Raw genomic sequence first — 24,006 nt, forward strand, 5'->3', positions numbered from 1 at the left:
CGGTGTAGGTGCCCGTGCCTTTGGCCCAGCCGAGGTGACGCTCGCCTGCGTGGCCTGCCGCGCTGGGACGGGACGGGCCGGGGCGTGGCCCCGGGGAGCAGGGGTCAGTGAACGGGCCCAGCGGACAGCGAGGAGGGCGGAGGGTGGGCGGCCGGTTAGCCTGGTGGGCCCAAGAGCTCAGGTCGCCCAAAGCACCGCCTGTGATGGCGCGGGCGTAGTCTGGAGACGACGAAGCGTTCTCAGCCGTGGGACGAACGCATTAACCAGGCTCTCCCTGCGCCCCGCCCCTCTGTCGGCTCCCGGCGGCGGCGCCCGCGCGCCGGAAATGACGCAACGTTGGTGGGCGGGGCTAGGGAGTAGCGATTGCGCAGACTCGCCGCAGGCAGCTCGGCTAGGTGGGCGCGGGGTCACTTCCGCTTCCGGTCCGTCGCCTTCGGTTGCTTCCCGTCTGCTCGGCGGCTCCCTTCCCCCGCCCGGCTCTCCGCGCCCCTCCCGGGCGGCGGGGCGGCGGGGCCGTCGACGTGCGGCCCTCCGTGCGTCCGCGCGTGCGCCCGAGCGCGGCTCCGCGTCCGCCGCTCGCGTCCCGGCGCGCGCCCGGTGACACCGAGGCCGAGCGGGGGCAGGGGGCTGCCTGCCATGAGCCCCCGGAGCTCGGCGTGAGCGGCCCGAGGTGAGAGCGGGCGGGGAGGGGGAGGCGGGCGGGCGCGCTCGGGCAGCTCCGCGGCCTTCGTGTGTCTGCGCCCGCCCGGCCTGGACCGCCCGCGGCTCTCCGTCTCTCCCGCGTCTGCCTCCCGCGGGCCCCGCCTGGGCCTCGCCGGTGCTCGTGTCCGTGTGTGTCTCGGCATTTCCACAGAGCGCTCGTCCCCGTGTGTCTGTCCCGGTCTTGTGCTTTTCTGTCACGTCTCGGCGTCGGAGGGTCAGGACTAATGCCTGTGTCTCCGGTCTGTGCCTCTCTCCCCGCCGTCCTTCCGCGTCGTGTTTGTCCTGGTGCTCGTCTCCTCCAGCCCCGAGTCCCTTTCGGCGGGTCTGTCGCTTGGTCTGGGATCTGGCCTTCCTCCCAGGTTCATGAGTAAGGCGTGAAGAGCCCGACTCTGCAGTCAGAGGCCCACTTTGTGCCAGCCTGTAATGTTTATAAGCTGACCAGACAGTTCCCTAGTCTTTAAAATAGTAGGACAGCTCTACCTAATAACGGAGGTGATGCTGCCCCTCGCCCCTAGCCTGTCCTTAGCTGCTGGGAGCTCTGGTTCCCATTAGTACTTGTAGATTTTCTGTCCCACACGGTTAAGGTTTGATATTGTTTGATATCTGAGTAACTCTTGGACGATTTTGCCATATCATGTCTTTTATTTAATCTAGTAATTTTGTTTGGGTCAGCCAATTGTGGAAAACCCAATCTCCTTAGCCGTACCCATGAAGTCTTAGCTTTACTGCCTTGAGTATTTTTTCTAATGCACTTTAGTATAAACGCACTGTGTTAAGATAGCACATCTTTTGAAAATGTCTTTTCTCTGATAATGAAAATCAGCCAGTGTTATTGACCTCCTACTGTGGGTTGCGGAGTCGAGTACTTTATGTTCCCATTGTATTTAATCGACAAACCTGGCAGCTGGAAATCCTTTCCTTTATTTCAGAGTTGAGCAAACTGAATCCCAGGGAGGCCAGAATTTGGACCCAAGTTTCGCTGTTCTTTCTTCTTTTCCTTGCCTGATTTCTCAGTCCCAGGTTAGCCTCTGTTTGTTTCAGGGCCTCTGTCTTCTCTCTCTGTCTCCCTGCCTCACTCCTGTCTCGTTTTTTTTTTTTATCTGTCCCTGTGTCTTTGCCCAGGTTTCTCTGTGCCTCTTTCTCTCCTCTCTCCTTCCCTTCCTCTTAAAGTTTCCTGCTCTGTGTGTTACAGGAGCGCTGTGTCTTCGTGTGTCTGGCTGGGCCTGTCTTTAGCCCTGGCCATCTCTCTCCAGCTGTTCTCAGCCGTCTCCTAGTGCCTGGCTCCCCTGCGTTCCGGGCAGGGACTCAGGTGGTAGGAGGTCTCCATAGGAGACGCTGTGGGCGATGGTCAGAGCCTGCTCTGGGACCCGGCTGCCCTGGGGGGAGGCCCAGGCCTGGCTTCCTCCCCATGAGGCATCCGCGAGTCACGCACGGCCCGTGCAGAGGAGCAGAGATGCAGGCGTGGCGTGGGGCGAGGGCTGCAGAGGGCTTCATGGATCCCCGTTCCCCTCTTCTGTTTCTTCTCCGTCGCCTTTCTCTCAGCACAGGTTAAGTTAAAAGGACCTGTTTTGGAGCCTGAGGTGGCCTGGGACGGAGTCTGCGCCACCTGCCTAGTGTGTGACCTTGGCTGGGCACTTTAGCTCTGTGACCCATCTCCTCCTGTTAGAACCCGGCGTCCGTGTTAAATGAGATCATGCGTGTCCCGTGCTCCCCGAGGGCCTGGCATGCGGCCGGGGCCCAGCTAGGGGGCTGCACTCTTCCTTATCTCCGCTTTCTTGGGACGCCGCGTCCCCCTCCCCGGCTGACCCCTCCTGGCCATCTCGCCTCCCTTCCTCGGCCTCCTTCCTGTGTGCCCTAATTGCTGCCCCCACCTGCTCTGGAGGTCTCTCCTGCCCCACCCCTCTTCCCTTCCTTCCTGCTCCGTTTACTGAGTGGCTCTTCCGGGCTAGCTCTTCTGCCAGGAAAAGCCTAGTCCGTCCAGAGCTATGTGGTTGCTGTCCCCACGGGCTCCGGGGGCGGCCTCAGCCCGAGTCAGACACCCGTAGGAAATCACGAGGAGAAGCCCTGGTGTGGGGGTGGGTCGGGCCGGAGGTTCCTGCGGAGCCCAGCGGAGGAAGAGCTGGGTGGCCATCTCAGGACCCACCCACGGGGACAGCACACGTCCCAATCCCTGGCTTCCCTTCGGGTGTCTAGACTCTAGATCGAGGCCCCATCTTACAGAGGAGAAAACTGAGGCTCTGGAGGTGCGGGCTAGGAAGTGTTGGCTGGGGTGTGTCCCCAAGGGCCCTTGGCCCCCCACACGCTCTGCCACCCGAGCAGGAAGGTGGTGGGCACAATTGAGGAACTGAGAGATGGCGGGGTGACTCAGGCAGAGGTTGGCCAGGTCAGAGCCTCGCCGGCTGTGGCGGGAATTGTGTCCTGCGCCAGGCGGCCGCAGGCCCCACTCCTGGTTCTGAAGGTCCTCTCTCCACCCCCCAGATGCGGTGACCCACCCATCGCTGCCAGGCCGCCTCCCTCCTCCCGTTGCCCATCTCTGCTTGGCCCGGGGCCCGCCCCCACCCCCCGCCGCCATGTCGACCTCCTCGCTGCGGCGCCAGGTGAAGAACATTGTCCACAACTACTCGGAGGCCGAGATCAAGGTGCGGGAGGCCACAAGCAACGACCCCTGGGGCCCGTCCAGCTCGCTCATGTCCGAGATCGCCGACCTCACCTACAATGTGGTCGCCTTCTCCGAGATCATGAGCATGATCTGGAAGCGGCTCAACGACCACGGCAAGAACTGGCGGCACGTCTACAAGGTCAGTGTGTGTGTGGGGGGCCCGCTGGGCAAGGGGGGGCGGCTGACCAGGGGGCACCCGGAGTCAGGCCTACCCTCCCGGTTTCCGGGAGGAGCTGGAGTTCTGTGTCTTTTCGGTGAAGGCAACAGACGTAACAATTGTAGGAATTTTTCGCTTTGTGATTTTTTTTCTCCTTGTAGAATTGAAACCGCTGTTTAAGGCTGTGTGGGGACCCGACTGCCGTGGCGGGCGGTTTGGTCGCAGAGCGCGGGCCTAGGGACGTTTAGACGCAGTGCTTGTGGCGCCCGGGCTTAGTTGCTCGGCGGTGTGTGGGGTCTTCCTGGACCAGGGAGGGAACCATGTCTCCTGTGTTGGCAGCTGGATTCTTATCCCCTGTGCCATCAGGGAAGCCCCAAGCCTTGTGAACTTTGAAGAAGTGGCACATTCTCTAGGCTGGTCCACTCTCAAGGCCTACGTGGATGCTCCGAGTCCACTTTCACGTGCCCCAAGCCCAGCGCCCTCCGGGCCTCCTGTCGTCCCCGGGGTCCTCTGTGCATGGGGCTCCAGGCGGGGGCTAGTAGCCCCAGGGGCTGTGGGGGCCGCGGGACCACTCTGTATCTTTGCTGTGGTGGTGCTCATGCGGCCATGTCCGATTTCCAGAACTCAGAGCTGCGTGAGAAAGAGTGAGTTTTACTGTAAGTCATTCCCTGCTTTTAAAAAGGAAAACAAGTGTGGGTGTTATGGATCATTCCTCATTAAGAGAACAAAGGTTTGTTGCTTAAAAACAAAGCACCTTCCCAAGTGTTTAAGTTCGGGCTGATCACAGTGGACATAACCGGCTACCTGACGGTGGAGTTTTGAGTGGCTTGCACCGCTCTGCTCTTACACACAAGGCGGGGATGACTGTCCGGGTGTGCTTGCCGTTTTCCAGAACTGGGATTTCTGGGCCCGTGCTCGTGCCTTGACCCCGTGCTGCGCACCACGCCCCCATCCAGTGCACAGACAGATGGACAGAGCCCAGGCTTTGGGGGAAGGGAACTTGGTTGCACAGGGCCCTCTCCTGTTTCACTGCTGCTCTGGGGACCTGGGGCCTGGCGTCCCAAGGTGGGTCCAGGAGCGGCCGGGCTGGGGCCTGCCTCTGGAGAGTGGACTCCTGGGCCCAGGAGCGCCGGGGAGTCCCATCTGTGAACTTGGGCGGTCAAGGGTCTGCTCTCTGTGGGGTGGGCAGGATAGGGAGGCGCTGGTCTTGTGGCAGGGAGCCCGCGCTGGCCCGGCCGCCCGTCCCGGGGAGGCTGCAGGGCCCCGCGGTGCTGGCTCCCTGCCACGCCCCACTCGGGTCACCGATCGCCTGAGTCACTTCGTGGGAAGGGACGGGGCCCCGGTCACTGTGCTGTGGGTGAGGAGGCGGAGGCGCGGGGGCTCAGAGCCGCCCTTCCGCCCTGCGGAGGTGCGCAGGCTTGCAGCGGATCCTGCCAGCTGGGGCTGCGGCCGCGCCTGGTGTGAGTGAGTGAAGCGCTGTTGCGTGTGGCCTGGGGTGGGGCTGCGCGCTCAGGACAGGCCCCTGGCCTCCGCAGGGCAACTTGCTGAGCCCCGTTTGCTCGTGCTGATGGCCGGGACCCCTGGGGCAGCCCGCCGGCCCCTCTGTGTGTGCCTGGGGTGGGGACGTGTAGGTCGTCTCCCCGGGGACACGGCGCCTGAGGTGCTGGTGACGGGGGCTCCTGTGGGCCGCGGTCACTGGTGCCTGCTTCCTGTGTGGGGAGGGCGGCCGCACAGCACTCACGTGTGTGCGTTCCCCTGGGGGGTTTAGATCATTCCCATGGGCACAGACTTTTAGACTGCAATTCCAAAGTCCTCAGAACACTGAAAATGAGAGTTTTCTGAGTCTGGTGCCAGGGCTGCTTCTGGACTGGGCTGAGGTGGTCGGTGTGGTGTGCAGGGCCCATGGAGCATGGCTGTTGGCGTCCCCCTTCTCTCGGGGACTGCTGTCAGGTGTGGGTGTGACCCCACGAAGCTGCTGAACCCCAGGGCGCAGCTGGCCCAGGGGTCAGGAGCCTGTGGTCCGCATGTGGGGCAAGGTGTAAACACCTTTGTGTCAGTTAAAGACTAATCTCCAGCAACCTGGTAACAGTATCGACACACCTCCGGGAGCCGTGCCAGACCTCGGCTGGGCTCCCAGGAAGGCAGTGGAGACGTGACCCGGGTGAATTCCAGCATGGCTCTTGGTGTGGCCCCGAGATGGCCCCCCTGCTGACGTGGCGGCCCAGGGCGGTGCAGCGAGTCTGGGAGGCCCCGGGTGTCACCTGCAGACTGCGTGTGCCCTCTGCCCGAGGACGGCGGCCTGGGCCTCCCGCAGAGCCTGGCCGGGCCGAGCCCTCGCCTCGCTCCCAAAGCCCCTGCCCGGGGTGTGCGCTGCGGGGTGTTCCCATCTAACCCGTTGGGAAGGAAGTCTGTCTCCAGGTCATAAAATGAGAAGACCCCAGAGGCTGTTCCCCCCTCTCTCTCCCTCCGAGGCCGCGGTCCTCTGGCTGTGCCAGGCGGGTGTGGAGTCCCCGCCTCAGACGACACTTGCTAGACGCTGGGTGTGACCTTCCGGGTCTGGCCGTGTGGCCTTTGTCTTCGTTTTTTTGAAACAGCAGGTCTGTGCTGCTCAGGGACACCTGTGTGGGCTGCAGGCCAGGCCTGCCTCTCTCCCCGCACTGTGCCTTGAGACACATGGAGGTCGTGCGCCCCGCAGTTCATCCTTGTTATCCAGGGGCTCAGTGTTGTTCAGTCATCACCCACCTTGTTCAGAGCATCTTTGTCGCCCAAGTCCGGGCTCTGGGTATGCCTGCTTGGATGCTCCTGTGAGCAAGCTGGCACACTCTGTACTTGGGGCTCGGCTTCTGCTGTCCGGGGGGCTGTTCTCCAGGTCCAGCCGGGGGCACTGGTGCCGCTGGGCCCTGGGTGACGAGGCAATGCCCCCGCAGGCCATGACGCTGATGGAATACCTCATCAAGACGGGCTCGGAGCGCGTGTCACAGCAATGCAAGGAGAACATGTACGCTGTGCAGACGCTGAAGGACTTCCAATACGTGGACCGCGATGGCAAGGACCAGGGTGTGAACGTGCGTGAGAAGGCCAGGCAGCTGGTGGCTCTGCTGCGCGACGAGGACCGGCTGCGGGAGGAGCGTGCCCATGCGCTCAAGACCAAGGAGAAGCTGGCGCAGACCGCCACGGGTGAGCAGGGGTCACCCGCGGGCTGGGATCACAGCGGGACACCAGCGGATGGGCAGGGGCATCTCTGCAGCCCGTGGTCAGGGTAGAGAGGTGCGATGCTGGGGGCAGGGGCTGCAGGGGAAAGCTGGCTGCTCCCTCTGGTCTTCGCCCCCGTTTTCTCTCCATCCTTTGCTCACTCACCCCTGGTGTTGAGAGCGGGGTGGGGGCCAGGTGTGCAGGCTCTCCCCTCCCAGCATCCAGCCCCTGCCCCAGCCCTGGAGACCAAGATGTCCGGCTCCCCAGTGGGAGCTGTCAGGAGCTCTCCAGCCCTGGAGACGGGGAAGGAGGCCATTCATCCCCCAACTGAGAGCGGGAGCTTCTGCCACCGGCTCAGATGTCCGCAGGGCCCTGCCCCTCACCAGCTGACTTCTGCTTCAGGCCCTTAGGGCTGTCCCTCGGCGCCCCAGTCCTTTAGGTGGGGCCGCCTCACCCCTCCTCGGCCACAGAGCCTGCATCCCACTGGGGGTGTGGGGGCGTCTCAGATTCTGCCTTCTGTGGGGTACCATCTTCTCGGGGCCTCAGCGGCTGTGCTCCCTCAGCTTCTTCCGCAGCCGTGGGCTCCGGGCCCCCGCCTGAGGCGGAGCAGGCCTGGCCGCAGAGCAGCGGGGAGGAGGAGCTGCAGTTGCAGCTGGCGCTGGCCATGAGCAAAGAGGAGGCCGACCAGGTACCGGTGCGCCGTGGGGTCCCAGGGCCGCGGGTCCGTGTCCGTTCTGTTTCCATCTCCACGCCTCGCCTCCGCCCCTCCAGCTCTCCCTTTCCACCCCCCTCCTTTCTGGAGGAGCGGCCCCACCCCAGCTTGTCTCTGCTGCTCTTCACCGGGTCGAGGCCCTGTCTGTGTGTCTCCTGCTCCAGGCCAGCCCGGCTCTGTCTCCTTGTGTGTTGGCGAGTTCCGCTCTCTCTCCACCTCGCCCCATCCCCGCCCACCACTTCCCGGCCCCGCCCCTCATACACTCCCTCCCCGGCCCCGCCCCTCACTCTCTCCCCGGCCCCGCCCCCTTACCCCCCCCGTCCCTCACACGCTCCCTCCCTCCCTCCCGGCCCCGCCCCTCACACCCTCCCTTCCCCGCCCCGCCCCCTCACTCCCTCCCTCCCTTCCCGGCCCCGCCCTTCATACACTCGTCCCCGGGCCCGCCCCTCACTCTCCCCTCCCCCCCGCCCCTCACACGCTCCCTTCCCGGCCCCGCCCCCTCACTCTCTCCCTCTCCCCTCGGCCCCGCCCCTCACACCCTCCCTTCCCCGGCCCCGCCCCTCACACTCTCCCTCCCCGGCCCCACCCCCTCTCACACTCCTTCCCCAGCCCTGCTTTGTCTGGCGCCACTCCCGTTCCTCGGCCCCTGCCCCCTCACGCTCTCTCTCCCCCAGCCCCCGTCCTGCGGTCCCGAGGATGACGCCCAGCTCCAGCTGGCCCTTAGTTTGAGCCGCGAGGAGCACGATAAGGTCAGAGCAGCTTCCCGACCCCCAGGCTTCCTTAAGACCCTCCCTAGGTCCCCGCCCCCACAGACTCCCAGTGCATCTTCTGTGGGACCCCGTGTCAGGCTGGCTCAGACCATCCCCCCCCACCTCTTGTGTAGCTGCTTGGTGCTAAGGCGCCCTGCTCACCAACGCTAGCACCCCCACCCCATGGGAGAAGACCCCCGCGTCAGGCGCCCCTGCCACCGGCTGTCCCCACACAGCACTCTCACGCCAACCCCGCCCCACCCCCGTGTCCTTTCATATCGCACCTTTGTCCACATCCCATTTTAATTTTCAGTCGCCTTGTCTTGGTGTGGGGGTTCTGGGGCTATGCATTTGGGGGTGGGGGCGCAGTGAGAGTTCAGTCACCCAGAGTCTGACTTCTCCCCACCTGCCACTCTGGTTGGATCAGGAGGAGCGGATCCGCCGTGGGGACGACTTGCGGCTGCAGATGGCCATAGAAGAGAGCAAGAGGGAGACCGCGGGCCAGGAGGAGGTGAGTGTGGCCCCAGGCCCGCCTTGGCCAAGGGCGACCTCAGTGGGCACACAGCCCCCTGCTCCTGGGAGGGTGGGGGGGATGGCTGGGGGGCCCCTCTGTATCCAGGGGGACCTGGCTCTCCCCAGGGACAGCCTAGGATTGGTGTGTGCGCTGCTGTGCTCCCCTGAGCCCATGAGCTGGGGCGGGGCTAGGGGGCTCGGGGCGGCTTTGGCCTTGGTGCTCAGTCCTTTAGGGCTGGTTGGCTGGCTGGGCTGGTGGGGAATGGTGTGTCTGTGCAGGGCCTGCTGACGGCTGTGAGGAGAGTGGATGGCGGGGCCAGGGGGGAAGGAGGGCTGGCGGCCGTGTGGGGGCAGGGAGGCGGTGGGCAGAGCAGAGCCTGTCAGAGGATCCTGCGGCAGCTCAGCCTCCTGGTGGGCAGTCTCCCTCCCCACCTCTCCTCCTGCTCTGGGGATGTCCTTTCTCTTTGGGTCTGGTCTGGGGTCATCGCCACTCCTCTTCCTGTTCTGGGCACTTCTTTCTACCCCCGGATCCCCTCTCTATCCCTCAGGGTCCCCTCTCGGGGTCTGGAGTCCTCTCCTCGTTCTGGGTGCTTTTTTCTACCTTCTCCCTGGTGTGCCCTCTCGGGATCCGGGGTCCCCTCACCCCTCGGTCTCTTTTCTCCCGCAGTCGTCCCTCATGGACCTTGCTGACGTCTTCACGGCCCCGGCTGCTGCTCCTGCCACTGATCCCTGGGGGGCCCCTGTGTCCATGGCTGCCGCCCTCCCCACGGCTGCCCCCGCCTCGGACCCTTGGGGGGGACCTCCTGTCCCTCAAGCTGCTGATCCTTGGGGGGGTCCAGCCCCTACACCGGCCTCTGGGGATCCCTGGAGGCCTGCTGCCCCTGCAGCGCCTCCAACTGACCCTTGGGGGGGTACCCAGGCCCCTGCGGCTGGAGAAGGACCAGCACCTGACCCTTGGGGGGGCTCCGATGGTGAGACCCCCCTGCTCCCGGTGTGCAGCCCTGGGGTGGGAGGCTGGTAACTGTGGGGCTGGAGGTGGCCTCGTGGGATCGGGGAATGGGGGCTAGGTGGGAGGGGCTGGGCCCGTGGCCTTGGGGACACCTGGCTTGGGGCAGAGGGGAGTGCCAGCACCTCACACGCCTCCTTCCTGCCCCAGGTGGGGCCCCAGTTAGCGGACCCCCAGCCTCTGATCCCTGGGCCCCAGCCTTCTCAGACCCCTGGGGGGGATCCCCTGCCAAGCCCAGCACCAATGGCACTGCAGGTACTGGAGGGGGGCTCGGGGTGGGGCAGACCCCTGGGTGTGTGAGGGGTCTGGTCTCCTGGGTCCCGGGGAAGTTGAGTGCAGTCTTGACTCCCACACAGTGGTTGGGGGTTTTGACACGGAGGCTGACGAGTTCTCTGACTTTGACCGCCTGCGCACGGCCCTGCCGGCTTCAGGGAGCAGCACAGGTGAGCCCCTGCCCCGACCCCCACACCTGCCCACGTTGGGCAGGCTGGTGCTTGCTCACCCACCCATGTCCAGAGACGAGCACCTGTCTTTTGAAGTGAAGGCAGATTTGGAGGGAAAAGCTGCAGAGGTGGTGGGGGCGTCCCCTCTGCAGCTCCCTGGGCGCTGCTGGGCCTGTGGCCCTGGCAGGGCGCCCGTGTCCCCAGGGCCCCTCGGCAGGCCTCATCCCCCTCCTCACCTGCCCGCCAGCCTGGCCTGTGTGTCCTGCTCCTGGGAGATCTCTGTGGTCTGTCCATGTTCAAGTGACACTCACTTTGTGGAGGCAGCAGGCTGGGGTCTCGTTGTCCAGCCTCTCTGCAGCTTTTCTTACGCCTTTTTCCCAACATAGCTGGGGTTCTGATATCTTTAAAAAAACAAAACCAGGCCCCGCGGACGGTACTCAGTCCACTTGCCCCCGCCCTGGCGGTCCCCACGTTTGTGTCAGCCTCCTAGGAGCTGTCCCCTCTGCTGGGCCTGTCCCCTCTGCGCCTCTGAGGTGGAGGCCTGGCCCCTGGACCACAGTCAGCCGTGGGTGGCTTGGGGCCCTTCTCCCGGGCCCTGCGTTTCGGGGCCTCCCCCTGAGCCCCTCTGCGGCCCCTTCAGGGGAGCTGGAGCTGCTCGCCGGAGAGGTGCCTGCCCGCAGCCCTGGCGCCTTCGACATGAGCGGGGTCGGGGGCTCTCTGGCTGAGGCTGTGGGGAGCCCCCCACCCGCGGCCACCCCAACCCCCACGCCACCCACGCGCAAGACGCCCGAGTCTTTCCTGGGCCCCAACGCCGCTCTGGTGGACCTGGACTCGCTGGTGAGCCGGCCGGGCCCCGCGGCGCCTGGGGCCAAGGCCTCCAACCCTTTCCTGCCGAGCGGTGAGTGTGGCTGGAGGGTGGGTGGGGTGCAGGGGTGCGGGGTCGCAGGCAGACCCCTGACTCTGCTGCGCCCTCCTCCCTGCAGGAGCCCCGGCCACTGGCCCCTCCATCACCAACCCCTTCCAGCCTGCGCCCCCCGCGACGCTCACCCTGAACCAGCTCCGGATCAGCCCCGTGCCCCCGGTCGCGGGAGCGCCGCCCACGTACATCTCTCCCCTCGGCGGGGGCCCTGGCCTGCCCCCCATGATGCCCCCAGGACCCCCGGCCCCCAACACTAACCCCTTCCTCCTATAATCCAGGGCGGGAGGGGCCTCCCCCATTCCTGCTCCCTGGGAGACCAGTGTTGTGAGTGCATGTGAATCGGGGGACCCTGCGCCCACCCCAGCGCCCTTCCCCCTCCTGGGGCCCACTCACACTACAGCCTCTTCCTGTGTCCCCCGCCCGCCTCCCTGAGAGAAACTGGACACGCTGGGGAGGGTGCTGGCCGGAGGAGGACCCTTCCCACGGCATTAGAAGGGGGAGGGGAAGCTGGGGGCCCCGCCCGCTCCCCGCCCCCGGCTCCTGACTGGCCCTCAATCAGTGTTTGAGCCTCCTCCCCTCACGCACCCCTCGGTGAATCCTCGGTGATGATTTTTGGCAACTTCGGGAATAAATGGCAATTCTCACAGGCACGGAGCCCCCCAGTCGCACTCATGGGCCCTGTGGCCTCTTCCCCCGGGGGCTCGCAGTCTGTCTGCCTCTTGGGGGCAGGGGGAGCCTAGGTTTCCCTGACTTCCGGGTGCCATGGGGGGTTCTGTGTCGGGGGTGGGAGGGGGCTCCGTCAGTGATGGGGCTGCGGCCCCCTGGCCTTCTGGAGAGCTGACCAGGCCAGAGACGGGGCGTGGACGGTGTTGAGAGCTGGGCTGGGCTTGTGGGTTGTTCGTAAGGACTCAGTGTGCGTACACATGCAACACCTGCCGCCTGGGGCTCAGGGCCCTGGGCCAGGGGATCTGCAGGCCGCCGGGGGCCCCAGAAAGAGTACCCAGGCTTCGTGGGGATCCCGCCACACTCGAGGTGGTCCTGCAGCCATTCTCTCAACTGGGTCTGGCTCAGGGGCCTTGGGAGACCCATGGGCAGGGTGCCCTGAGATCAGCTGGCCGGCGTCCTTTCCCAGGAGCTGCGCCCGCTCCATGAGGGCGGGTCAGGGCAGACCTCCAGGGTGCAGGGTGGCCTGCATGGACGCCCAGGCTGCCCCACTGGACCCTCCCCGCCCCCCCCCCCCGGGGTCTGGGGGACGGGCAGGGGAGCCTGGTGGGTCCTCAACCCTAGAGCTATCTCTGTGCACGCCGGTGCTGGGAGGGTTGTGGGGACTGGACGGATGGACAGGGGGCTACCCCGCTGCCCCAAGGAGAGTGGAGACCCAGGGAACTTGGTCCAACTGGTTGAGGTTGGCTGGAGGTGTTCTGCAGGGAGCAGGGCAGGGTTCTGGTGACTGTAGACCAGTGGGGACACGCTTCCTGTCCCAGGGCCCCCACATCCTCAGCACCACCCACACTCACCTGCCCTCCCCTGCACCCCCATGGTCCCTAAGCCCCCCCTCACAGGCCCTGGACCCCACACATGGAGCCCCTTGGCCCCCCAAACCCCGATGGTAGGACGAAGGTAGGTATCCCAGAGGCTTTTCACCAAAAACGCGCTCCTTTTGCTGTCCTAAGTTCCCTGTTGAGCATATCTTCTTGCTTTATTCTACTCTGCTCAGTTGTCCAGTTGTGTCTGACCCTTTGTGACTCCACAGGCTGTAGCCCATCAGGCTCGTGTGTCCATGGGATTCTCATCCAGGCAAGGATACTGGAGTGAGTGACCATGCCTTCCTCTAGCTTATCTGTCTGACCCAGGGATCGAACCTGCATCTCTTCTGTCGTCTGCATTTGCAGGCAGAGTTTTTACCGCTGAGCCAGAGAGGCCCCCTGGGCTAATTCTTTATTTCTTCCACCTCATTTTATTTCTGTTGGAACACTTAAGAGTTTCTATGAGTACTATTTAACATGTGCTCCTTAAAATATGGTTTTAACTGACGCTTTCTAGTTCAGGAAGCTGTAGAGAAGATCACCCACCCCCCCACTCCTGTCTACGCTCAACCATTGTCCAGCCTCCCCCAGATCCAGTTTCCTCTAAGCCCCCCTCACAGCCCCTCCCCTGGAGAATTTGAGATTGCACCCTGGCTAGGAATGGTTTGGTGCCAGTTCATATGTGGTGGTGGGGGGGAACCCTACAGACTTCCCTGTAGCTCAGGTAAAGAATCTGCCTATGATGCAGGAGACCAGGGTTTGATCCCTGGGTGGGGAAGATCCTCTGGAGAAGGGCACGGCAACCTACTCCAGTCTTCTTGCCTGGTGAATCCCATGGGCAGAGGAGCCTGGCGGGCTGCAGTCCCTGGGGTTGCAAAGAGTGGGACACAACTGAGCGACTGAGCACATACAACATACAACTTCAATCATTATAAAGACAACAAGTGATTGTTTAAAAATGTGAATTAAGCTAAGTGCTGAAAATGGATGGATGTAGTTGGATCTCCAGTCAGACCCCCTTTACCAGTAGCATGCCACACAGAGCCCCACGTGCAGCTGCAGACCAGCTTGTGGGTCGCTAAAGAACTGCCCCCCACGGACAGCAGCAGCCTGACAAACTGCAGACCGGTAGAAAATGCTTGTCAATCTGAGACTGAAAAGGATTCAATATTCAGAATGTATAAAATACAACTCCCAGAAGAACAACAAACCCAAGCAACCCCATACAAAAACGTGCAAGGACTTGAAAAACGACATTTCCCCAAAGACATACAAACAGCCAGCAAATATTTGAAAAGGTGCTCGGCATCATTAGTCGTCGGGGAAGTGCTGATGAAAACCGCAGATACCTCCTCACACCTGCTAGGGTGGATCCAGTCAAGCAATGGGAAATAGCAGTACTGGAGGAGATGTGGAGAAACGGGAACGCTTGCGCACTGCTGGGGGGATAGGAAATCGAGCGATGGCTGTGGGCAAGTTTGGCGATTTCTCAAAGGTTACACACGCGGATCCCCTACGACACAGCCATGTCTCCCAGTTGTACGTGAAGCTAAACGGAAACCTGGGACGGGACAGACACCCATGTTCACATGGACACGATTCACAACAACCAGCAGAAAAGACAGCACAAGTGTCCGTCAGTGACTGAGGAGGTCGACGAAACGTGTGTACGCAGAATGGACTAGATTTCAGCCATAAAAGGAGGAAGTTTGGTATCTGCCCCAAGATGGAACGACCTTGAGAACAGTATGCTTAGGGAGACAAGGCACATACAGAAGGACAAACAGCATTACGACTGCGTAAATGAAGAACCTGGAACAGGCAAATCCACAGAGACAGTAGGGCAGAGAAGGGTCTGGGCTGAGGAGACGGAAGGGCCAGCGGTGGTTTTAATGATACCAAGGATCTAGGGTGGTGATGGCCGCCCGCATTGTGAGTGTGTTGGATGCCACTGCCTTATACACTTGAGGATGGTTAAAGCTGTAAGTATGATGTTAGGTATGTTTAGTAACAAAAGTATAAAAATGTGTAAGTGGTAGATGATGACTAAATACAGCAATCATGGATGGTACACAAACTGACATATATAAAAATAAACCTTCGGCAGCAAGGAGATCAAACCAGTCAGTCCTAAAGGAGATCAGTCCTGAATATTCACTGGAAGGACTGATGCTGAAGCTCCAATATTTTGGCCACCTGATGCGAAGGCCTGACTCATTAGAAAATACCCTGATGCTGGGAAAGATTGGAGGCATGAGGAGAAGGGGATGACAGGATGAGATGGTTGGATGGCATCACCAGCTCAATGGACATGAGCTTGAGCAAACTCCGGGAGATAGTGAAGGACAAGGAAGGCTGGCGTGCTGCAGTCTATGGGGTCTTAAAGAGACAGAGTCACCACTTAGCGACTGAACAACAGCAGCAAACCTTTCAACAGTGATTTCAACAACTCACGAGCAGAACTGAGATCATCCAGAGTCCCTAAGGATCAAGAGGAAGGGGCTAAAAGTGGGGAAACAAAGCCAGAATAAGAGTGGCCCCCGTCAACCACAGAAAAGACTCCAGAAGGACAGGGGCGTAACAATGGAAAGTGGAGCTCAGCAGGGAGAAGCTGAGGAAGGTGAGCACCAGCATCAGGATGGTGTGGGCGGCTCTGGTCTCCAGGGGGCATCTGTGGTGTCCAGTGGGGGTGTGGATATACCACCCCCTCTGGCGGTGTCTGAGCAGGAGAAGCACCACGGAGCCACTGGACCAGACCATGAGGCCAAGAAACACGGCATCAGAGACGGACCACAGGAGGACAATGGCTGTACTGGGACTTGATGAACAGAACCGCTTCTCTTGATTGTCAGTATCATTTCCTGTGTCCTGTGGACCCATGACTGTCACAGGAACAAAGATACTCATTAACAGACTGAACATTCAGCAGGTAGAACAGGAAGGATCAGTGACCTTGGGGGCCCTTCCTCTGAGCATCACCCACTCCACTCTCCTGGGGACGAGAGTGAAGGACTGACGATGACTGGTCAGGACATGGGTGGAGCACCTTACACCCAAGACTGGACAGGGGCTTCCTCAAAACAAAGCTGCAAGGGCAGTGTGAGGAACGCCAGGGGAGAGAAGAACCAGGAGGCTGGCCAGGGCCAAGTGTGGGAGAATCACATCTGTACCTCCTTTAATGGTCAAGCAAGACTGGAGAGATGCTGCGGGAGAAAAGGATGACATTACCCAGAGCCCCAACCACCACCTGGAACAGAGAGATGGTTTTCACAGCCGCCTCCCCTGGGTTTCTCAGGGCATCTCTGTGAAGACGTGGAGAGGACGTCAGAGTGGCCTGCAGCAGAAAGGGGCTGAGCTGGTGATGACATCAGAAGTCTTCTCACAGAACCATCATCGGAAAAGAATTCTTGGTCTTTTCCTCTCCTGAGAAGGGAGACACTGTCATACTGCACAGGAGGAGCTCAACCTGGAGAATATACGCATGACACCACTTACACTTTTCACTATTATTATTTTGTATTTATTTCTATTTACTTGTATATCCTGATCCTCCACCTGCAGGTAAGGTCCATGCACTTAGGAACCAGGTCTGTCCTGTTCAGTAACATGGTTGACCAATAAAAGGTGTTAAATAATATATACTGAGTATATGAATATGTTACAGGACACAGAAACAAGGATGTACTCCACACTCCTTAGAATTCATGGTCATTCTACCTATGATAAGGATTTATTAACTTAAGACAATGAAAGAAAAAATGGAAAAATATCATTGAGCTAATAAGATGGTCTAATTTTAACAGAGTGTCCAAGTGAGTTATAGCAAGCTCCTATTTCATCAGACTTACTGGACACTAAATAACTTTTAAAAATGAGTCTTCAGGACTTCATGGACTTCAGCTTTCCAGGTCCTCACTCAAGGAGCTCATTCAAGTCATCACTCCATCCTAACAAGACTGAATAGGATGAAAATTCTCGCATCATGAAGAGAGGAGAGAAAACAGGGGCACCACTGCCTCCAAGACTGGAGAGCCAGACAGTGACTAGTGGGGCTCAAGGTTCTGGAGCAGAGACTCATGATGGAGACACCTTGGGAACAAGGCCTGCCAGGACGGGAAATGCTGCAACATAACTGATGGGGAAAAAACTCCGTTTGTGCTTTCAGTGGGGAATGGAGGAAGAAAGCATTTTCAAATACACCAGAATGTGGGGTTCTTCTTACCGAGGTCTGCCTTCAGGAGAGACTAACTGGAGCCTAAGCAGCTGGGGTCTTCTGAGAGCCTGACTGATCTGGGAAGGGAAATACCCAGCATCCAGCCCAATCTAGCCATACTGTCCCATCCAAGGGGGAGAAAAACATGGAGAAACAGGAGGTTCACAGTCCAGAGGCACAGGATCACGGGCAGACTGAGACCTCACTGTAGGAGGTGGACGCTCCCCTCTTCCCACACCTCACCACCGCATTGCTAAAGGTTTATTAACAGTTCCTTTTACCCAGTCCACTATGTCCAGATATCAAGAAAAAATCCCTAGGCATACTACAAGGCAAAGAACTGTTTGAAGACACAGAGCGAGCATCAGATGCAGACATGGCAGGAATGTTGGAGTGGTCAGACCTGGAACGTGAATCAGCTATGATCACTGTGCTGAGGGCTCTAGTGGATAAAGCAGACATGTGCGGGATCAGCTGGGCAATGAGAGCAGGAGAAGGGAATTCTAAGGAAAACTAGGAAGAAATGTCCGAGACCAAAACACTCTCAGAAATGAAGGATGCCTTTGATGGGCTTGTTAGTAGGTTGGAGCAAATGATTGTAGATGGAGAAAGAGTGTCTGAGTTTGAGGATCTATCAATAGAAATCTGCAAACTGCAAGGCCAGAGCAGAGACTTAACACAAAATGGAGTATCCAAGGGCTGTGGGAGAAGTACCAAGGCTGGAACACGTGCACGACGGGATTATCGGAAGGCAAGATAGAGAAAAAGAAAAGAAATATTTGAAGCAACAATGACTGAGAATTTCCCCCCAAAACAATGTCAACACCAAACCACCGATCCAGGAAGCCCAGAGAACCCCAAAGAGGATAAATGCCTTCTCCCAAACCATATATGCAGGCATGTCATATTCAAAATAACATATGTTCAACTATCCAGTATTCGTGCCTGGAGAATCCCATGGACAGAGGAGCCTGGTGGACTCACAGGCACAAAGAGTGGGTCACAGTCAGACAATGACTAAGTGACTGAACAACAGTGCAACCCGTCCAGCTCTGGTGACTGAAGAAGGTGAAGACGCTGACCGCTGTCCTGCCTGTGTAGAGAATGAAACTCATCCCTCTGCTCTGGGGCACACGTGTCCCTAAGTGCACACATACTGCTGGGCACCAAGCTGACCTTACACGACACTTGCTGAATTAACAAATGCCTGTGTGCTGTGGACCCTGCTCTCTCAATCTGCCTTCTGGAGAAAGATGTGAAGAAGAAATTCCATAAACCGGACCCACCTCCAGGCCACTAGTTTCTCCTGTGGCCTCCACTGACCACTCAGCTGTGGAGTGAGACTCCCCTGTGGGGACTTTTATGGGAGACGGTCCCTCCTCCCTCCTTACTTACATCCCACCTCTCCTCCTTAATCCCATCAGAATTTATTTCTGGCATAAGTGAGATTTTATTGAGGACAATAGGGAGTTTACCACAAGGAAAGGTGAACAATTTATCCTGGAAGTAGTTTTATTTTTGTTAATGTTGAAATAATTGTCCAGGTCTAAGATGGTGCTTCTCCTACCCAGGGTGACATATCTGCAAAGCAAACCTTCAATAACTCTCATCCCTGTAAATGTTTCCCTGGACTAGAAATCCAGTGTGTCCAGTCAGCCTGCCCCCGAGCACTGTACGCATTTCCTGGTTTCTCCTCACACCAAACGAGTTTCACCAAGTGGTCCCAGACCATCAGATGTTTTTCATATTCCACAGGCTGGTTCTGTATTCTTTATCCTATAAAAGTCTCCTTTTCCTTCAGCTGTATTTTGCAGTGTTTTGAATAGGGGCTATTTCATGACATGTTAAAGTTTATCACCTAAAATGTCTTCATCACTTTAAACAACATAAAGTATTATTTTAATACATGCACTCCAGTGTTCATAGCAGCACCATTTGTAATAACCAAGCAACCTAAATGTTGATTGACAGATGAGTGGATGAAAAAGAGGTGGTGCATACATAATGGAATATTACTCAGCCGTAAAAAAGAAGAAATTAGGTCATTTGTAGAGATGTGGATGGACCTAGAGTCTGTCATACAGAGTGAAGTGAGTCAGAAAGAGAAAAACAAATATTGTACATTAATGCTGGTTGATTGTTAAATAAAAACTTACTGGAATTCAGGGATACCTTACAATGATCCCACACTACAATGACAACAGAAACTATGTGTGATACAGAAGGTGGGACTCAACAGCCTGAAACGGTTACATTCTGACTCCGCCCCTGCAACTCAGCAAAGGTGGCGGGGCTTCCAGCTCCACCTCCCGCTCTGCCCCAAAGCCCCTTGTGCAGCCGGCCCTGGGACGGCCACACACTGCCCACTGGGTGCCAAATGCTCCTGCTGTCTTTGGTTTCCTGCTGCGTAGGTGTCAGGATTTAAATCTAATCTTAGGGATAATTCTTTCACACTGTGCTTCACCAGATAACTTGTTTTATTTTACTCTGAATATGTAAATTTCAAAGACACTACTTGATCCCTAAAAATACAATTGGAACCCACGTTTTCAAGCACACAAAACTACAGCCAATAGTAACAAAACCCCACTCCCATATACCTCGGGAACACCATGTCTGATTTCAACTGTCATTTACACTGAGCTGGATCTAGTTTTGTCACTATCCCCTCATATGTCCTTTCCCTGGAGAATTTAAAATGATAATTGTCCTCTAAGCTGGAACTTTGATGCTGCTGTTGAGAAATACACTGTGACATATTTATGGGGGAAACTGTGCAGCATGAAGTCAATATGTTCAGAGGGGAATGAACTTAGCGGGGAGACTCATGACATAATGGGTTTCCCTGGTGGCTCAGTGGTAAAGAACTTGCCTGCCAATGCAGGAGGTATGGATTTGATCTCTGCGTTGGGAACATCCCCTGGAGGAGGAAATGGCAACCCACTCCAGTATTCTTGCCTGGGAAATCCCATGGACAGAGGAGCCTGGTGGGCTACAGACCACGGGGTGGCAAAGACTCGGACATGACTGAGGGACTAAACAACAACAGGATACAAGTGTGGCAGGGGCCCTCGGTGCTGTCTTGAGGGATGTTCCAGTGGCTGCCTCACATCTCCTTGGCCCAGACACAAGACCACACCTAAACCTAGCCAGGCATCGCTGGCTCTGAGCATATCAAAGAGAACAATGAGCAACCAGACACAACTGCTACAAACTGTGCTCTGGTTGGACCTACACATGGACTCCCTCTCCCTGGATGGCACATGGAGCCCTGCCTGCAGGCACGGGCTCAGGAGACTCTGGAGACCTGCCCAGGCGGACTGCAGCTCTCCCACGGGGACACGCTGGGCGAGCCCTCCGACCCACCCCCAAAGCCCCCAGCCAATGTCCCACTGAACTAGAGTCCACACACCCTTGCTTTTAATTATGTTTCCATCCACACTTCACAGCCCCTATGGGATCAGGCTTCAGCTGAAACCACCTCCTTGATTGAAAAAAAATACTTAGGATACGTTCAACTAAGGTGTGAAGGCTCTCTACAATGAAAACTATGAGACTTGATAAAGTCTTGATGAAAACTAAACTTCCTTGATGAAGAAAATTGAAGAAGACATAGCATCTTAGGATCCATAGCATGGATTGGAAAACTGACATTATTAAAGTGTCCATACTACACAAGTCAGCTATTGATTCAATGCAATCTTTAACAAAATTTCAATGACATCTTTCACAGAAATAGAAAAAATATTTTCCCCAAATTTTGTATAGAACCACAAGAGACCTCAAATAGCCCAAGCAATCGTGAGAAACACGAACACAGTTGGAGGCATCACACTTACTGTGTTAATTACTACAAAGCTAGAGTTATTAACTGTGTGTGGTGTGGTATCTCTTCAAGAAAATTAGAGATACCAAAGGAACATTTCATGCAAAGATAGGCTCGATAAAGGACAGAAATGGTATGGACCTAACAGAAGCAGAAGATATTAAGAAGAGGTGGCAAGAATACACAGAAGAACTGTATAAAAAAGATCTTCATGACCCAGATAATCACGATGGTGTGGTCACTCACCTAGAGCCAGACATCCTGGAATGGGAAGTCAAGTGGGCCTTAGAAAGCATCACTACGAACAAAGCTAGTGGAGGCGATGGAATTCCAGTTGAGCTATTTCAAATCCTCAAAGGTGATGCTGTGAAAGTGCTGCACTCAATATGCCAGCAAATTTGGAAAACAGCAGTGGCCACAGGACTAGAAAAGGTCAGTTTTCGTTCCAATCCCAAAGAAAGGCAATGCCAAAGAATGGCAAACTACCGCACAATTGCACTCATCTCACATGCTAGTAAAGTAATGCTCAAAATTCTCCAAGCCAGGCTTCATCAATACGTGAACTGTGAACTTCCAGATGTTCAAGCTGGTTTTAGAAAAGGCAGAGGAACCAGAGATCAAATTGCCAATATCTGCTGGATCATCGAAAAAGCAAGAGAGTTCCAGAAAAACATCTATTTCTGCTTTATTGACTATGCCAAAGCCTTTGTGTGGATCACAATAAACTGTGGAAAATTCTGAAAGAGATGGGAATACCAGCCCATCTGACCTGTCTCTTGAGAAACCTGTATGCAGGTCAGGAAGCAACAGTTAGAACTGGACATGGAACAACAGACTGGTTCCAAATAGGAAAAGGAGTACATCAAGGCTGTATATTGTCATCCTGCTTATTTAACTTACATGCAGAGTACATCGTGAGAAACGCTGGGCTGGAAGAAACACAAGCTGGAATCAAGATTGCCGGGAGAAATATCAATAACCTCAGATATGCAGATGACACCACCTTTATGGCAGAAAGTGAAGAAGAACTAAAGAGCCTCTTGATGAAAGTGAAAGAGGAGAGTGAAAAAGTTGGCTTAAAGCTCAACGTTCAGAAAACTAAGATCATGGCATCTGGTCCCATCACTTCATGGCAAATAGATGGGGAAACAGTGTCAGACTTTATTTTTGGGGGGCTCCAAAATCACTGCAGATGGTGATTGCAGCCATGAAATTAAAAGACGGTTACTCCTTGGAAGGAAGGTTATGACCAACCTAGATAGCATATTTAAAAGCAGAGACATTACTTTGCCAACAAAAGTCCGTCTAGTCAAGGCTATGGTTTTTCCAGTGGTCAGGTAGGGATGTGAGAGTTGGATGGTGAAGAAAGCTGAGCACCGCAGAATTGATGCGTTTGAACTGTGGTGTTGGAGAAGACTCTTGAGAGTCCCTTGGACTGCAAGGAGATCCAATCAATCCATCCTAAAAGAGATCAGTCCTGGGTGTTCATTGGAAGGACTGATGTTGAAGCTGAAACTCCAATACTTTGGCCACCTCGTGCGAAGAGCTGACTCATTGGAAAAGACCCTAATGCTGGGTAGGATTGGGGGCAGGAGGAGAAGGGGACGACAGAGGATGAGATGGTTGGATGGCATCACTGACTCGATGGACATGGGTTTGGGTAGACTCTGGGAGTTGGTGATGGACAGAGAGGCCTGGCGTGCTGCGATTCGTGGGGTCGCAAAGAGTCGGACACGACTGAGCGACTGAACTGAACTGAAATGGTGTGGTACTGGCATAAAAACAGACACAAGACCAAAGTAAAACCCGAGACCCCAGAGGTAATTTCACACGTCTCCTGTCAAGTAACATTTGGCAAAGGAGTGACAGACGCTTGTTGAGGAAAGGGCAATCTCTTCCACATACTGGTATTGGAAAACTGAATAAAGAAATGGAGAAAAATGAAATTGTACACAACTCACAAAAATTAACTCAAAATGAATTAAAGATGTAAGTGTACAACCCGATGCTATAAAATCCGAGAGAAAATATAGGGAAGAAGGTCCCTTTGGCATCAGTCATGACAATGATTTTTTAGATATGACACCAAAAGCAAAAGCACCAGAAGCAAAAAGCAAAAAAAAAAAAAAAAAATCAGCAGGTGGGACTACATCAGTGTTAAAAACTTCTGCACATCAAGGGAAACAGCAAAATGAATCTATGAAGTGGGAGAATATAACCCAATAAAAGAAATGGGCAAAGGAAATGGATAGATACTTCCAAAGATGTGTCCACGTGGCCAACAGGCACATGAAAAGATGCTCAGCTTCACTGATCAGGAAAAAATACAAAATCACAATGAGATATTACCTCACACCTGTTAGAACGGCTCTCATAAAGAACACAAGTGTTGGTGAGGATGTGAAAAAATGAAACCCTTGTACATTACTGGTATAAACCAATGTATAGGTTTATTGGTATAAACCCTTGTATATTATTGAGGCTATAAATTGGTAGAGCCACTGTGAGAAATATGGTGGTTCCTCCATAAATAAAATTACCATATGATTCTACTTCAGGCTGGATATATATCCAAAGGAAATGGAAATAGAAGCTTGAAGAGGTATCTGTACCCATAAGGTTATTGCAGCACTACCCACAATAGCCAAGATATAGAAACAACCTAAGTGTCCATCAGCAGATGAATGAAGCTGTGATATATGTATATATCTATGAAAGTATGAAAGGGAAAGTGTTAGTCAGTCAGCTGTGTCCGACTCTTTGCGATCCCATGGACTGTAGCCCGTCGGGCTCCTCTGTCCATGGAGTTCTCCAAGCAAGAATACTAGAGTGGGTTGCCATTCCCTTCTCTCTCTATATATATATGTAATCTCGCCATTAGAAAGATGGGAATCATGCTATTTGTGACAACATAGATGGACCTTAAAGGCATTAAGCTAAGTGAAGTAAGTCCAAGAGAGATAAGTACAGTCTGTTATTACTTATATGTGAAATCTTTAAAAACCAAGCTCATAAAAACACAGAGTAGAAGAGTGGTTACCAGAGGCGGGGGTGGGGCTGGGGGGTGGGGTGGGAAGTTGGTGATGTGTATCTAAGGGCATAAACTGGAGTGAGTAGATAAATAAGTCCTGCAGAAATTTTGCACAGAGTAGTGATTAGAGTCAACAATACTGTATTATAAGTTTCAAAGTTGCTAAGAGACTAGATCTTAACTGTTTCCACTATAAAAAAAGAAATGATATTTATTTGAGGGGCTAAAGTCCTGAACTAGTCCTACGGTGGTAGTCATTGCAACATACAAGTGTATAAAACCAACACACTATACACCATCACTGTACACAATGTTTTATGACAATTATAATTCAACTGAAAATGAAAAAATAAAAGAT

The 24,006-nt window shown here is 55.9% G+C and overlaps 1 protein-coding gene across 8 annotated transcripts; it reads left to right on the forward strand.

Annotated features, from left to right (window-relative positions):
• The first annotated feature begins 415 nt into the window (after positions 1–415).
• On the forward strand, positions 416–11,702 carry EPN1 (epsin 1). Of its 8 annotated transcripts, none has more exons than XM_081505630.1 (11): positions 416–670; positions 3,181–3,504; positions 6,446–6,695; positions 7,274–7,404; positions 8,097–8,171; positions 8,599–8,682; positions 9,352–9,655; positions 9,841–9,945; positions 10,047–10,133; positions 10,774–11,031; positions 11,117–11,702. In XM_081505630.1, the coding sequence occupies exons 3-11, from the start codon at positions 6,449–6,451 to the stop codon at positions 11,323–11,325; spliced, it is 1,500 nt and encodes a 499-aa protein (XP_081361756.1). In that variant the 5' UTR covers positions 416–670; positions 3,181–3,504; positions 6,446–6,448; the 3' UTR covers positions 11,326–11,702. The 8 variants fall into 8 exon arrangements, with proteins under 8 accessions (XP_081361756.1, XP_081361757.1, XP_081361752.1 ...); XM_081505631.1 differs by having other exon boundaries at positions 7,274–7,398; XM_081505626.1 differs by having other exon boundaries at positions 3,181–3,500.
• The last annotated feature ends 12,304 nt before the right edge of the window (positions 11,703–24,006 follow it).

The sequence above is a fragment of the Giraffa tippelskirchi genome, chromosome 7 (genome assembly GCF_054371585.1).
Source record: "Giraffa tippelskirchi isolate mGirTip1 chromosome 7, T2T-mGirTip1v1.2.pri, whole genome shotgun sequence".
NCBI lineage: Eukaryota > Metazoa > Chordata > Mammalia > Artiodactyla > Giraffidae > Giraffa > Giraffa tippelskirchi.

What these genes read in the sequence shown, in the direction of transcription:
- EPN1 (XM_081505625.1), top strand. Translation starts at nt 3,273, where the DNA reads ATGTCGACCTCCTCGCTGCGGCGCCAGGTGAAGAACATTGTCCACAAC. An exon ending in GCTGGCGCAGACCGCCACGG is followed by an intron (nt 6,696 to 7,273) that starts GTGAGCAGGGGT and finishes GTGCTCCCTCAG; the next exon opens with CTTCTTCCGCAGCCGTGGGC. An exon ending in GGCTTCAGGGAGCAGCACAG is followed by an intron (nt 10,134 to 10,773) that starts GTGAGCCCCTGC and finishes CGGCCCCTTCAG; the next exon opens with GGGAGCTGGAGCTGCTCGCC.